At 46.9% G+C, this 16,234-nt stretch overlaps 1 protein-coding gene across 2 annotated transcripts in view; it reads left to right on the top strand.

Annotated features, from left to right (window-relative positions):
- Positions 1 to 1,170: 1,170 nt before the first annotated feature.
- The window catches only part of OSBPL10 (oxysterol binding protein like 10), a 308,560-nt gene continuing 293,496 nt past the window's right edge, over positions 1,171 to 16,234 (top strand). For both annotated transcript variants that reach the window (XM_088026469.1, XM_028107049.2), the window contains exon 1: positions 1,171 to 1,497. In XM_088026469.1, the coding sequence (XP_087882595.1) occupies positions 1,217 to 1,497 (281 nt within the window). In that variant the 5' untranslated portion in view covers positions 1,171 to 1,216. The remainder of the gene's footprint in view (positions 1,498 to 16,234) is intronic.

The following is a 16,234-nucleotide window of genomic DNA, read 5'->3' as shown; positions in this document are numbered from 1 at the left end:
CTCAAAGCTATTTTTCTAGATAATTTTAGAAACTTCCAGATTGCACTGGATATTTATACTCACAAAAATTATTAGTGGGGTGGAGAGAGTGCAACTCATCAATTTTAGATTTAGAGACCTAGTTGCAGCAGCTCAATGTATCTTGGGGTGGGGGTGCACTGAAGAAGTTAACAGCCAGCAGAGAATACATACTTCACTATGATTGTAAATCTCTGTTGATTTCCTTTGCCTTTAGTGCACTCTTACCCGTTTTAGGGTCCCTGGTTCCCAGGGACTTGGCGCTGTATGGGAACACCGCTCGCTAGGTTTGATTTGCCAGATTTATGCATCCATCAGTGTGGGGATTAGGGTGAGGCGAGTGAGGCGCCCAGAGCACTCAATGTAAGGAGGCACTGCCAGGAACCTGGGTTCTCTTGCCCCACTTCAGTCCGGGCCCCGGTGTCCACCATGCATTTACCGTAACTCCGCAGCGTGAAAATGCCCGGGCGAGTTTACCTGTGAGAAGCACCTGCCCGCCCGCCCCTACCCGCCCTGTTACTTTGCTCGGCCGGTGAGGCTCATTTCCAGGTTACTGTGTACGTGTGTCTGGCCCCGGCGTGGTGCGGAAGGCAGAGGGAGGGACGGTGCGCGTGTGCCCGTGCCAGGCCGGGCGGGTCCATATCCGGGTGGGCCGGGTGGGTGGGGCCGCCCCTCCCTCCAGGTCCCGAGATGGGTGGGGGGTGGGGAGGAGCGCGCGGAGATTCCCTTTCGCCCCTCCGGCTCCGAGAGGGGGCGGCAGAAGGAACGCGAGGGTGACAGGGCGTGCCCACCCTGCGGCTAGGCGCCCGGCAGCGCCCCCCGCCCCCGGGCCTGAGCGGCCGCCGGGACTCAAAAGAAGAGGAAGAGGAACCCGAGGAGGGCTCGCCGAACCGGCTACCCGCTCTCCGAACTTGCCGAGGAAACTAGTGCGGAGGGAGGGGCCGGGGCCGGGGCCGCGGCAGGAGGAGGGGCGGCCGCAGCTGCATCCAGCCCCGTTGGCTTCCTTCCCAGCTCTCCTTCGCCTCCTCCTCTTCCTCCTGTATGAGTCAGGCATTTCCCGGGGATTTGGAGCAGCCACGCGCGGCCCGGGCGCCGGGAGCTGTAGCAGCCGCCGCCGCCGCCGCCGCCGCCGCGCCGGCAGCCCCAGCGCCGGTGCCGCCACCGCGGCGGGCCCCCGCGTTCCCGGCGCGCACGGACCATGGAGAGGGCGGCCCAAGGCGCAGACGGCGGCGGGGGCAGCAACAGCAGCAGCCGCAGTAGCAGCCGCGCCACCTCGGCGGGCTCGTCGCCCTCCTGCTCCCTGGCCGGCCGGGGTGTCTCCAGCCGGTCGGCGGTAGCGGGGCTCGGCGGCGGGGGCAGCCGCAGCAGCCCGGGCTCGGTGGCCGCTAGTCCGTCGGGAGGAGGCGGCCGCAGGCGGGAGCCGGCGCTCGAGGGCGTGCTCAGCAAATACACCAACCTCCTCCAGGGCTGGCAGAACAGGTAACGCGCCCGCCGCCCGCGCCCCCGCGCGCCCCTCCCCGCGCGCAGCTGACCGTGTGTGTGTGTGTGTGTGTGTGTGTGTGTGTGTGCGCGCGCGCGCGTGTGCGTGCGCGACGGTGCCACCGGCCGAGCGGGTGCTGCCTCCGCCGGGGGCCTTTCCTGCGTCCCGGCGCCTCTCCAGGTGCGGTGCTCGGGATGGGGCGCGCCGTGATCCCACCCCAGGACCGCACCGCAGTGGCGGGGAGGGGGCGAGGGCCCCGGTTTTCTTCTGTACGGGCACCTGCAGGGACTGGAGTGGCGGGAGGAGCGCGCTGATCCCAGGGCCCTGCCTGCTCGCGGCTTCCTGCACTCCTGAAGAATCGCTGAGGAAGGGAGGCAGAGGGGCGTGCTCTGTGCCTGGACGAAAAAGCTTTATTACGGCTGGTCCCATCAGAACAATTCTCACCGTAATATAGTTCCTTTACAACTTCAGTGTTTAAAAACACCACCACCACCAACAGAAACCTACCACTTCTCGGCGCCTTCCGGAGCGCGTGCTACCTCCCGCCCCGTTGGTGGCTTGAGACCTCCAATCTCTGCAACAGAAGTTTAGTTTTTTTCTTTTTTAAAAACAACCTCTCCCCTTTGGAAATAGACAGTTTGCTATTTAAATTGTTGTTATTTTTTCCCCCTTTAGGTGCCTTTTTGAAGTTCTTTGCTCACTCCCTCTACCCTCACAGTTGGGGAACCTAGTTAATGGCCACGTGGAAGGATGGGGATGTCAAGGGAAGGGGCTCCCGGCACACTTGTATTGGTGGTAATATGTGGGACACAACAGAGAGGATAGTGAGGAAGACTTGGATGGAGCGGATGGGGTACTGCTATTTACAGGTTTGTTTGTTTGTTTGTTTTTACTTTGTTTTTCAAAAACAAGCCAGAGGGAGATACAAACGTCCACACTAGAGGAATGGGGGCTTTTTGGAGAGCTTGTTGATGAGATCTTTTGTCCTGCCCTTAATAGCCCTTGGATCTTAGGACTTGGGGTTCTTAAGGATGCTTGTGAAGTTTGAGTCACACCCTGGGAGCTCTTACTTCTCTCTGCTGGTTACACTAGATTCCTTGGTGCTCTCTCCTGGCAGATGGATTGGAAATGTTCAGATTGCTTCCAGCTGAAACTTTGATCAGGCAGTTATTTAACATGAAACTCAACTAGGAGGAAGATGACATCCTAAGTATGCAAACTGAGTTGTTTCTGTATGGATATTATAGACAGAGAACTTTCTGAGTCACCTGGGTTTCCTCGGAGATCGCTACTATGTCAGTGGAAGTTGCACTGTAACTTTTGAATCCTTTTATTTCTCAAAATAGCCCTGGTGTCTACTGTTGCCTCTCCCTTTCCCCCCTTCAATTTTTGAAAGCTGAAAAAGAACAGGTAGAGTGTGTAGGATGAGGGAGAGATGAGATGACTAAATCTGATTTCAGTTCTTGGTAATTGTGCCTTGTTGGTGACAGCATCTGGTTTGTGTGTTGGGCAGTCACTTTTAATGCTCTCTCTCTTTCTCTTTTTTTACAAGTAGCTTATGAGGCCAACAGAGATTTTACCCTGGATTACAGTTGTTTCACTTGGGGACGGTATTTTACCTGCAATGCATATTAAAGGATTTGTTCTTTGCAGTGGATTTAGGAGGAATTGGAGTCACTCGTGCTTTTGTATAATTTTAAATCCACTGGGGTATTTAGGTTATGCCAGCTTGAGAAGAGGCAAAATTGATAATAATAGTAATAATAATATCTATGTGATTGCAGGCTACATAGGTGACATGCACTGCACACACTGGTGAGGTCTTATCTTTGTTGAATTTATTTACTGTGATCTATAGCCACCAGTGTTTATTCTTAACCACAGTAGACTCACTATTTTCCAACCACTGACTCCAAAAGCATTGTCTCTTTCTAATGGTTAATGTCTCAGTGTCTAGGTCTCTGTTCCTCACATCCACGTTCTCTGAACTGTGGCTGAGGGTCCATTAGGGGTCTGGAGAGGATTTATGATGATTCAGTGACTGTACATTTTTCCCTTCTCAAGGGAAGGGGAGGTCTGGAACAGTGAAAAGGAAAAGAGAAGAAGAGAAAGACAATATATTCACTTGTTCATGAGTTTGTTAATTCAGAGAATATTTATTGAGGACCTACTATGTCCCAGGCACTGTTCTCGGAGCTGGAGCTACTCCAGTGTGCAAAATGCACAGGCATCTTCACATGAAGTAGTGGAGGACGTGCAGAATTAAAAAGTAGAAGGAGGGGCACCCAGCTGGCTCAGTCGTTGAGCACCTGCCTTCGGCTCAGGTCATGATCCCAGGGTCCTGGGATCGAGCCCCGCATCGGGCTCCCTGCTCGGCAGGGGAAAAAAAAAAGTAGAAGGGGTCCAGGGCTCCCTAGTCTAGGGGAATGCCTTGGTACAAATAGTGGGGTGAGCTGATGCAAATTACCTTCACTTTTGGACCTCACAGCATATTCTTTTGGCAGTACTTTTGAAGTTGCCTGCGGTTAATGACAAATCTCCAGCCACAAAGTTCTTAGCATGCATTTCCAGGCTACCATGCTGTTAATTGTGCCCTTCACCAGCTCCCAGGATGTAGTACCTATCACCCGATAGCAGTTTTTACTCTAGTGTCCTCTTGCATAACCTCAAATTGCTATATAGCATATATTCTAATGCTCAGCATCATGTTCTGCTGCAATTCACTTGTAGCACACTCGGCCTCGTCACTGCCCCGAGGAAGGCAGTTTGGGCCAGAACATAAACTAGGTGACATAAAGAGAGGCTACAGGAGAGAAGGCTGCACATTGTGGGACACACTCAAGTCAGGAGAGTACATCCAGAGCACTTGGCTCACACTCATTGGCTGAGGGAATGTGAAATAATCAGAGCATGGTGAAAAATGTACATTAAGGAGACTCTGTAATTCATCATTACAGCTAAGGAAAAATATTTCAGGTATAATAGTAAGGTATAGTTTTATAGATGGTATTAAAGAGTGAATGCATCTAAACAAATGGGCAAAACAACCTCAGAAGTGGCAGGTGCTATGGGAGATTAAAAAAAATACAGTTGACCCTTGAACAACTAAGGAGTTAAGGGTACCGACCCCTATATAGTCAGGTATCCTCATATAACTTTTGATTTCCCCAGAACATAACTACTAATAGCCTACTGTCAGCCAAAAGCCTTACCAATAACATAAAGAGTTGATGAACACGTTTTGTCTGTTAGGTGTCTTATATAGTATAATAAAGTAAGCTAGAGAAAAGAAAATGTTATTAAGAAAATCATACGGGAGGGCGCCTGGGTGGCTCAGTTGGTTAAGCGACTGCCTTCGGCTCAGGTCATGATCCTGGAGTCCCTGGATCGAGTCCCGCATCGGGCTCCCTGCTCGGCAGGGAGTCTGCTTCTCCCTCTGACCCTCCCCGCCATGTGCTTTCTCTCTCTCTCATTCTCTCTCTCAAAAATAAATAAATAAAAAATCTTTAAAAAAAAAAAAAAAGAAAATCATAAGGGAGAGAAAATACACTTCGGTACTGGTGTATTTATGTAAGAAAAAAATCTGTGTATACATGGACCTGCACGGTTCGAACTCTTGTTGTTCAAGGGTCAACTGTATTAAAAAAATGATGAGGAATAAGTATTTGTGGAAATAATTTTGTGTGGATCTAGTGTCTTTACTGCTATTCACATTTTAATCTAGAGCACTATCTGTTCACTCATCTTTTGGTTTTCATATGGAGTGAACCAGAGGGAGAGTGAGCCCCAAGAGCTAGGAGAGGCAGGCCAGTGCCAGGTCACGTGGCGCCTTGTAGGCCAGGGGAAGAATTAAGGATGTGTTCTGGTGGTCCAAAAGGATTTTAGGCAGACAAGTGACGTGGTCTGATATGTGCTTTAAAAAGTTCACTCTGGGGGTACCTGGGTGGCTCCAGTCATTAGGCGTCTGCCTTCAGCTCAGGTCATGATCCCAGGGTCCTGGGATCGAGCCCTGCATCGGGCTCCCCACTTAGCAGGGAGCCTGCTTCTTCCCATCCCTCTGCCTGCTGCTCTCCCTGCTTGTGCTTGCTCGCTGTCTTGTCAAATAAATGAATAAAATCTTAAAAAAAAAAAAAGTTCACTCTGGGTACTATGTGGAGATGAGATTTTCAAAGGGTCAGTCCGATAGGGAAGCAGAGAGACCACTGAGGAGCTCCTCGTGGGGGTCCAGGCAAGAGATACTTGTGGCTTGCAGCTGGGAGATGGGGAAGTGGAGAAAAGGTACAGATTTGGGGTGGGGAGGCTAGAAATTGCTGATGGGTTGGATGAGGAGGTGAGGGAAAGAGAGGGGCCAAGAACTTTTGAGTTTGCAGCCCTGAGAGACTTGGGATGTTGAGGTGTCCTTTATAGAGATGAGAGTCACGGGGAGGAACGTGTTTGTGGGGAGGATGGGGGACAACCAGGAGTTCCTTTTGGGCTGTGTTCAGTTTGAGATGTCTATACTTAGTAGAAATTGGCCATATGAACTCTAATTTGCCCTAAGGCTAATTTTTTTTAAAGATTTTATTTATTTATTTGATAGAGACACGGCGAGAGAGGGAACACAAGCAGGGGGAGTGGGAGAGGGAGAAGCAAGCTCCCTGCTGAGCAGGGAGCCCAATGTGGGACTCGATCCCAGGACGGGATCACGACCTGAGCTGAAGGCAGACGCTTAATGACTGAGCCACCCAGGCCCCCCACCCCCCAAGGCTAATTTTAATCTCAAACCCAAATAGAACTATTTTGGGTTTGCTCATAACATCAAGTGTTTGAGAAAATAATTTCTAATTGGATCTAGGAAGGTATATTTAAGTATTTGAGGGTCTTCATTGCCATTCAGTTTTTATTATCTAGAGAAAAGAAGACATTGCAAATATGAAACCCACCTTCAATGTGTGTGTGTGTGTGTGTATGTGTGTGTATGTGTATGTGATTGGTGGGGTTGTAAGAACTCAGTAAAGTATTAAAAGGCAAGGGGTGCCCTGGGTGACTCAGTCGGTTAAGCATCTGACTATTTCTGCTTGGGTCATGATCTCAGGGTCATGAGATCGAACCCCACATTAGCTCCATGCTCAGCAGGGTGTCAGCTTGAGATTCTCTCTCCCCCCTGACCCCCGCTTACGTGTGCACCCTCTCTCTCTAAAATACATAAAGAAATCTTTAAACAAATATTAAAAGACAAATCTTGAATAGAATAAGTATGGTAAGTATCAGCAAAAGAACTCCTCAGGCCAGCAGTGGACATTTATTTAGAACGTAAGGGGAGTGTGGACCCGGGGGCCAAACCCCGACATCAATATTTAGCATATGTGTTACCTTGGGCCAGTTCCTTAATTGCTGTGGGCTTCCGTTTCCTCATCTGTTAAATGGAGAAAAGATGTTACCCTTCTCATTAGTTCAATGTAAGGATTACATGAGGATACTGGTCTATAAGTGGCTGAGAACAGTGCATAGCAAGATCTGGAGAACTGGAGGCTATTATTGGATCTTCAGTTTGTCCCTCTTAAATGGATCCTTTCTGGTCCATAAAGTTCTTGGTTTATTTTCTGAATGCTGTGGTTACGCTGAGACTCCATTAACATAATTATCCCAGAGTTCTTTGGCCAGGATATGAGGATTTGGTTTTCAAGGGATCATTTTAAAACTTGGAACCCAGCAAACATTTGCATCAACATGGCAAGTGACTTACTCCCCTCCTCCAGCCTCAGATCCTTGTGTCCCTTCCCTGCTCTATTTTTCTCCATAACCACCACCATCTGACACGCTCCATACTTTCCTCTGGTGCCTGCACCAGATGTAAGCTCCCTGAGGACAGAGAATAATTTGTCTGCCTTATTTACCGCTGTATCCCCAGTGTCTAGAACAGAGTCTGGCGTATAATAAGGGTTCAGTAGATACTATCGAATAACTGAGAGACTGAATGAATGACAGAGAAGAAGTTAAACCAGGGTTTACTTGTGTTTTGGCCAGTGTTGGCTACTGTTATTGTAATTCTTGGTTCTCTGCGTACTTTCATGGCCTTGTCCCTGAGTTCATAGGTCTACCATTTGCCCTGCCCTCGGCAAACATCAGTCTTTGTCTTCCGGGTCAGCAAGTCTGACTCATCTTGTACATGCCCACCCTGAGTTAGGGCCCACCACTGCCCACCTAATGTGGGCCTTTAGTGACCAAATATCCAGGACCTGCTTTTGACCTGATCTGCATTAATGACATGCTTGAGAATGCAGTGTTTAGCCTCTGGCCATGATTTTCCAGGGTTTTGGGGCTACTTGGCTCATTTAGAAAAGTCGGAGGGGGTACATATATTAACTTTTAAAACCACACTGAATTAAAATGAATGCTTTCTGAGTACTCTGCAAATTTTAGAGGCAGTTGGTGATACGAGGGTTGAAAAATCACGGCTCTGGGTTTTATGTTCTTGCCCACGTGTACTTAGAAAGTATTCACACATCTTGCTGTCTGGCTTGCCAGATTGTTATGGGCCTGCACACTCAAATCCTTTAGGGACACTGGATTACTTCACAGACAGTGATAATAAAGGGGTGGTTGCCTAGGTTACAAAACAGCATATAATGTGATTTATTCACTTATGGTTCACCTGCCTGAGTTAACCACTCCCTATGGGATGGCTCTTCCCCTCCCTTTTTAAAATGTATGCGTATTTGAGGAGATTTATGCCAAATGGTTATCATGGTTTTCCTTTGTTGGTGGGATGGTGGGTGATATTATTTCTCCTCTTTTCTTTTTTCCATTATTTTTTTTTTCCCTGAGGTGAACTTGCATCCATTCTGCAGTCTGAAAATTTTAGAGGAAAAAAAAAGTTTTTCATGTATCTCTGAATATCTAGTTTTTGAGAGTAAATTTGAAGTCTAACATACATTCAGAAGAGTACACAACTCATAAGTGTACCTAGTTCAATGGATTTTCATAAATGGAACATACCCAGATCAAGAACCAGCAGCCAGCCCCCTCCCCCATCCCTCATGGCCATTTTCCCCGTAGGGCCTCCACTGTTGACTTCCAGCACCTTGCATGAGCTAGGCCTCTTTTTGAATTTCATATTGTATGTGTGATCTTTTGTGCCAGGCATCTTGCTCTTAACATTATGTTTGTGAGCCCCATCCATGTCGCTGTGTATAATTGTAGTCTGTGTCCACCGCTGTTTGGAATTCTACCGTGTGGGTATACTAAACACACTGGCATTTATCACAGATTGACGTTTTGAGCTCTTCCCAGGTTTTCCTTGCGAATAGTGCTGGCATGTGTTTTAGAGAATGTATATATGCATTTCAATGGATGTATACCTAGGAGTGAGATCTTGGGTGGCAGTGTTGGCAAATGTCCAGCTTATTAGAGGCCGCCAGAGAGTTTTACAAAGTGATTGTGTCTGTTAATACTCCCACCAGAAGTGCATGAGGGTTCTAGGGCGTTTCACATCCTCATCTACACTTGATAGTGTCTGTTCTTGTTTTAGGCAGTCTGATGGGTGTATGGTGGCATCTGATTATGGTTTTAATTCCTTGATGACTAATGAAGTTTAGCATCTCTTTGTATGCCTGCTGGATTTCACATTTTGTTAGGTGCTATTTAAGTCCTTGACCATTTATATACTGGGGTATCTGCCTTTTTCATATTGACTTGGGAAAGTTCTTTATATATTCTGGATATGAGTTTGTTGATGGGAATATGTACACAGGCACATGGGCACTGCATACATAGAGCAGATATCTTCACTTGTGGTTTGCCATGTCATCTCTTTCACCAGTGCCTTGATAAACACAAATTTTAAATTTTAATATAGTCACATTTAAAATTTTTTTCCTGGGGTGTTTGGATGGCTCAGTTGGTTAAGTGGCTGCCTTAGGCTCAGGTCATGATCCTGAGCCCTGCGTTGGGCTCCCTGCTCAGCGAGAAGTCTGCTTCTCCCTCCCCCCTCTGCTCCTCCCCCCTGCCCAAGTTCCCTCTCTTTCTCTCTCTCAAATAAATAAATAAAATCTTTAAAAAAAATAAATTTTATTCCTTTATGATTAGTTCCTTTTGAGTCCCATTTAGGAAATCTTTGCCTACTCCTCTACAGTCATGAGGCTGTTCTCTGATGTATTCTTTCAAGAAGAAAAAAAAACTTTTATTAATTTGAACATTTCTTAAAAGTTTGAATTGATACTGGAAGGATGTGGAAGCTGGCAGAAACAATACTGGATTTAAGGCTCCCAGTCTGTATTAGTTTCGTTTGGCTGTTATAACAAATGACAACAAACTTGGAGGCTCCCAACAACAGCCGTGTATTTTCTCATGGTTCTGGAGTCCAGAAGTCTGAAGTTCGTTTCACTGGGCCAAAATCAAGGTCTTGGCAGGCTCACGGTTTCGCCAGATACTCTAAGGGAAAATTAATTTCTTGCTTCCTCCAGCTTCTGGTGGCTGACGGCATTCCTTGGCTCATAAGGCGTCACTCCAGGTTCTGCCTCTGTCTTCACATTGCCCTCTCCTCTGTGTGCGTCCAGTCTCCCTCTTCCTCCCTCTTGGAAGGACTCCTGTGATTGCGTTGAGGGCCCACCCAGATCATCCAGGATAATTGCCCCATCTTAAAATCCTTCATTGAATCCTATCGGCTGTATGCGCTGTCTGGTAACATTCGCAGGTTCTGGGGATTAGGACGTGGACGTTGTCGGGGTGGGTAGGGTATGGCACACACAGCCTAATTCTAAGGTGGTTTTGAAGCTCTCTTGTCTCCCTTCCCTATCCACCTTTCCCACCCTTCTCTGGTTGCCATGGTGACAGCTTTCTCTGTCATGAAAGGGTTGCTGTCATGACCGTAAGTGGGTTGGTCATGAAGGGTTGGTGGATGCATTCATCTCTGTCTACTAGACAGACCCCTTGGGCAAATGCAAGGTAGGCACTATTGGGAGGAAAACTCTAATGCCGGGCAGCAAACCTCATTTGCTTTCATGGGCAAATCAGACTTTCTTTGGGCTTTCTGTAAATACCATTGAACAGCACTTTGGTAGTAAGCAGTATACGTGTAATAATCCGTGTTTTCCATTTTGTCATCCGAATGACTCATTAGCCTGAGGACTTGTTTTTTCTTAAAGGTATAATTAAATACAATAAAATGCACAGGTCTCAGGTGTTCTGTTTGATGAATTTTGACAATTTGTTTGCACCATGTAACCGCTGCTTCAGAAAAGTACAGAACAGTCTCTGAGTCCCCCCTCCCCTCAATTTCTCTGTGCTCCTTGACAGTCAGTTCTCCTTCCCCTGCACTCTGTTTCTGATTTTTATCACCGTGAATTAATTTTGTCTGTTCTTGGGTTTCATATAGATGCATCCATATAGGATATTCTTTTTGGAGTCTGGTTTATTTCGGTCAGCCTGATGTTCTGAGATTTATCCATGATGCTGCATCTGTCAGTAGATTATAATTTTGTTGTTGTTGTTGAGTAATATTATATTCTGTGGGTATGCTATAGTTTATCCATTCACTCATAGGTGGACATTTGGGTTGTTTCCGGCTTTTGGCTATTATCAATAAAACTGCTGTTTGTGTATAAGTCTTTGTGTGGGCGCGTGCTTTTATCTCTCTTGGGTAAATTTCCTAGGGATGGGGATTGCAGGATCATAGGCTAGGGGCATGGGGAGACTCCCAAAGTGTTTTCCAGAGTGGCTGAACCATCTCCCACTCCGCCAGCCCTGTATGAATGAATTGGTTGCTCCCCATCCCGGCCAACTTCTGAGAGGGCCAGTCTGTAGGAGCACAGGGTGATGAAGTGGTTAGACGACCTTGCCATTCCAGCTTAGCTTCTTTTTTTGTGAAGTGACCTTGGGCAAGTCACTTAACTCTTTGGGCCCTGGTTTGTTCATTTGTACAATGATAGTGACCTTGTAGTGTCTTTGTGAGGCTGCCACGGGTGGCAGGTCTAGCGCAGTGGGTGGCGCTCAGTCAGTCCGCAGCAGAAGTTCGTCTCCTGGGAGTCTTATATTTTATACCAATGGGTAACTTTGTGGAACCGCGGGGATGAGTTCGTGGTCGCTTTTAGACCCCACCTTAGCAAATAGGCAGATATTTCTGAGCCTTTTCTCTTCTGCGCGGGGACCTAGGTGACAAATTATTTGATTTGCCTCGCTGATGACTATCTCCATTTGCTGCTGAGCCTGGGGTTCCTCAGAGTCTGCTCTAGTGGACAGTTGTTTGAAAACCCTGGGAAAAAGAAGAGATGTAGCCTTTGTGTCCCGAAAGGAGGTTTGAAATGATTGTGCTGGAAATGTGGGAGGCTTTCTGCGGCTCTGCCTGGCTCCTGCCTGATGTGATCTGGGGCCAGGCCAAGACAGAATTAAAAAGAAAACCATCCAGAATGTAATTTTTGATAACCCAGACTGGATCGAATATGGTCACAGCCCAGAAAGAAAGTGCTTTATTTGTGCCTTGTATAATGACATCAATAATTATGATAAAATTAGGAAACATTATACACAGTCCTGTGGCAAGCCTATTCTTTGAAGGTCAAAGAAGGCATTTGAGCCACGAATAACTTTTTCATGTTTTGTTGTAGTTTTCAGAGGGCTGTTTATGTTTTTATGTGGTTTGGTCCCTTTCTATAAATATTTTGACGAAAATGTAACAAGTTGAAAGGCCACCACCATCAGTTTTTAGTGACTCTTTTCCAGGACGTGTTAAGCGTTTATCTGCAAGGCCGGTTGTGTGATCAGTGGCCTCTGAGCAGAGGAGGCGTATGGGATGGGACCGCCGAGGAAGCAGTGGGATTCACGAAGTTCTCCGCTGTGTGGGTCGACCTGGGGTTCTGCCCAAGCCCCTTGTTCGGGGGGAGTCAGATGGGTTTGGTGACGGAGACAGATGACCCTCAGCTGGTCTGCAATGGTCAGTCCGTCCGAGGCATGGTTCGTCCGAGGCTGCCACGGTTTTCCCGGGCCTTCTGGTTGTGAAGTAGAATCTGGACCGAATTGGGAAACTTTCCAAGTCCTGAGTAGGCAGGCAGTATCAGCCCCCAGATACACTCCTCTTTGCTTGTAATTAGGCCTGTTGAAATGTTCATACCCCACATATTTGTGGGGCACCTTTCGTGTGTCTGCCAAATGCCAGGCGAGACGCCGAGGACGCAGGAACAAGCAGCACAGGCCGTATCTTGAGGAGTTGACAGCCTAAAACGGGGGTGGGCAAACTCTTCCTTAGCGGGCCTGGTAGTCAGTAGTTCAGGCTTTGTGGGCTATCCAGTCTCCGCAACGCTCGCGTGGCAAACAAGCGGGTGCGTCTGTGTTCCAACAAAACTTTGTTTACAAAAACAGTTGGTGGGCTGGATTTAGCCTGTGGGACGGAGTTTGACCATCCCTGCTCTAAAATGACACCCAGGCCCTTTAATCAAGTAGTGGAGGCGACCTAGAGTGGTGGCTGAGTACGGGTTCTGTGGTCCGAAAGCCTGGGTCTTGAATCCTGCCTCGGCTTTTTACTACCTGCTTGACTTTGGACAAGCTGGAACAACCTCTCTGTGCCTCCGTTTCTTTATTTGTGAAATGGGGGTGACACAGCGTCCATGTCCTAGGGTCGTTGGGTTGGACTGAGAAGCTGCATGTGCAGGGCTGAGGACAGCGACTGGCACTCATTAGATGCAAGCCGCCCTTACTGTACAGCTGGTGGATCTCCCATAAGGGAAGCACCCGGCAGTGGGAGCATCAGCTCTTTCTGGGGATGGAGGGGAGAGAGGGGCAGGGGAGCAAGACTAGAATGTTGAGAGGGGCTCATCACGCAGACAGGAGCCGGGGGAAGGTTTCCCGGGGAGGAGGCTTTGTGAGGACAATGGTTTGGAAGCAGGAAAGAGGAGATAGGTTTGTTGTAGCTGCAGTGCAGGTTGTATGTGGGGTGCGGCCAGATGCAAGGCTGTAAAAGGCTACTGTGTGCTGAGACCACAGATCATAAGCTGTCAGTGTTACTGGAAAGGGAAGGAATACATCTGTGGGTCCAGGAAGCATCATATTTTACATCTGTTATCCAGTTGAGTCCTTACAGTGAGCTCGGGGTATTGCAGATCTGTCCATTCTCTCCTTCTTCTATAGTCACAGAGGAATACATACGTGGCGGTTAGAATTCCGGCAGCCATCTTGAGGCTTGAGGTGACTGAGATGAACGCCGTCAAGACAGAAGAGACTTGGCCTCTGATGATTCTGTTGATCAGAGCCCTCTCAAACCTTGGGCTGCCAACCTCTGGAATTTTCCATGACAGGAAGAATAAGCATTTTTTAAAAGCCACTGTTCACGGCCAGATCTAACCCTAACTGACGCAGATGGAATCTCTATTCTCCTGAGGAAAAAACTGAGGCATACGATGACATAAGTTGCCCAGTCGGTACGTTGTGGAGCCACAATGTGTCTGACTCCAAAGTATATCTTCTTTCCACCACTCTGGAAAGAACTTGGGAGATCTTCAACCCCCTCATTTCATCGATGAGATCACGGAGGGCTTTGCCTGAGGGTAGACCTGTACCAGCTCATTTCACCGCAAGATAATCATTCTGTTTTATCCCTCACTCTCGCTCTCCTGCTGTGGCCTTCCCAAAGAAGGGGCCTCGTGTTTTAATTAGTGGTTTTGTTTCCCTCCCGTGGGCAGAATCTCTTTCTGTGAGTAGTTGATGTCTGGTGGTCTTTTTCCTTGGTCAGAAAGCATCCCTACTTCAGGGCTGTGTTTAAGAGCCTTCATAGTCCTCCTTAGTAATGACTTTGCTTATTCCTCCTGTCCTTTCTTTACCTGGGCTTTTAGGGCTGATGGAGGGGGCTCCTTGGCCCTTTGACTTTGTCTAAGAACTGGCAGATGAATCTTGATTTACACAGAAGCCTCCCAGTTCATTAAGCTCAGAATGCAGACTTTGGCCGACAGGGGTCACATGTTTTGAACCTACTTTGCTTTTCAGATTCCTGTGTATTTGAGTCCCACCCCATTACTAATACCTTAAAAATGGGCCTCCCGACCCCCTTGGGTAACCACACAGCACAGAACTTTTCTGTGTGCATTTTCCAGCTGACTCATTCAGTGGATCAGTCCCTAGAAAGTTGAACAGGGCAAAAGCCAGTTTGTGCTTGTAAGCACTGTTGAGAGAGCCCTGTTGCATGTTTATGATACAGCAGTTCACATTTACGTCGCTCTTTGGACTAGAAAAATTCTTCGTGGTAATTTTTGTTAGCCTGGCTGTTGTGCGCCGTTTGCTTTTTTATAAGTCTGCCATTGCTACCTTGGCCCAAAGTGTGTTTTAACACTCTTGGAGTCACTTAGTTAATTCAGAGTTTCCTGTAACTGAGGTTTTTCTGTCAAATATCCATTTTCACGATTCCTTCAGAGTCTGCTGAAACTCAGGAAAATAGTGTGAAATAATGGCCCACAGTGGGGCCAAACACTGGCTCCACAGTGTTTCCTCATGCTAGAATAAGAAGATAGGCCATTTTTATGGAGTAGACATAAAGATACTTCAGAAAATTTTCGTTTTAAAGAAAGAGGACCCAACTTGTGTCCATGAAATCAAGTTTAAGTCTGGATAGTGTTTTTTGAACAAAAGCAAAGCGTGACCTCGCTTGGAGGAGGCCAAGTTGTAGTTATTCGGGTCATGGAATTGTCTGAATTTCTGTTTATCTAAACACTTGCTTCCTTTTCCTTTCCAGCATTGGAGCACTTATTGGTATTTTTAGTGTTTTTGTTTTGTTTTGTTTTGTTTGTTTCCGTCTTCATTTTTGCTTTGTTTATGAGTTTGAAACTATAAATTCCCTTCATGACGTGCAAAACGTACATTTGGTTAACAATTAAATATAACTCATGATCTGATATTTTCTTTTCCTACAAATGATATTATTATGACAATTGGAAAATTTGTATAAGGTCTGTAGGTAATAGTACTGTATCCTTGTAAATTACTTGATTTTAGTATTTGTTCACTGAGGTTTTTAAGGGTAAAGGGGCATTATGTTGGCAACTTACTCTCAAGAAACGTGCATGTGTATGTGTGTGTATAAAGAAAATGATAAAACAACTGTGGTAAGATGCTAATACTTTTTTTTTATTTTTTTATTTTTTTTAAAGATTTTATTTATTTATTCATGAGAGACAGAGGAGGAGAGAGAGAGAGGGGGAGAGAGAGAGAGAGAGAAGCAGAGGGAGAAGCAGGCTCCCAAGGAGCAGGGAGCCCGATGCGGGACTCGATCCCAGGACCCTGGGATCATGACCTGAGCCGAAGGCAGACGCTTAACCATCTGAGCCACCCAGGCGCCCGATGCTAATACTTCTTTAGCGATAAATAATTCTTTGAACTATTCTTATAACTTTTCTATAAATTTGAAATTATATTAAAAAGTTAACAAAAATTCTTTTGGTCTATTTAAAAAAAGGACTCTGGGACATGAAGTATATACTTCCTGGCTGAATGTAGCGTATATCTAATGATTAATAGAGCTAATGAATCCAGTCTGCCTTAATGCTGGTCTTCTAAAGTGGCCATTGGGGCATCCACTCTGTAAGGCTTATTCCAGACCAGTTTAGCAGATGCTCCAGGTATGTAAAAATGCTTAGACTGTTCGGTATGATGCAGTTGATTGAATTTGTTGGTGGTTGTGAGCAGGGGGTCCATTGAACTAGGTGAAGCTGGCGTATTTGCAGCTTTTACCAAAAGACCATGAAACCAAAGGCATGGGAGATTTGTGTTTTGATTCCT

The sequence above is a fragment of the Eumetopias jubatus genome, unplaced genomic scaffold, assembly GCF_037043125.1.
Source record: "Eumetopias jubatus isolate StellerSeaLion01/CBP00866 unplaced genomic scaffold, mEumJub1_p1.0 scaffold_1, whole genome shotgun sequence".
In the NCBI taxonomy this organism is placed as follows: Eukaryota; Metazoa; Chordata; class Mammalia; order Carnivora; family Otariidae; genus Eumetopias; species Eumetopias jubatus.
This window is presented reverse-complemented; position numbering and strand designations above follow the sequence as displayed.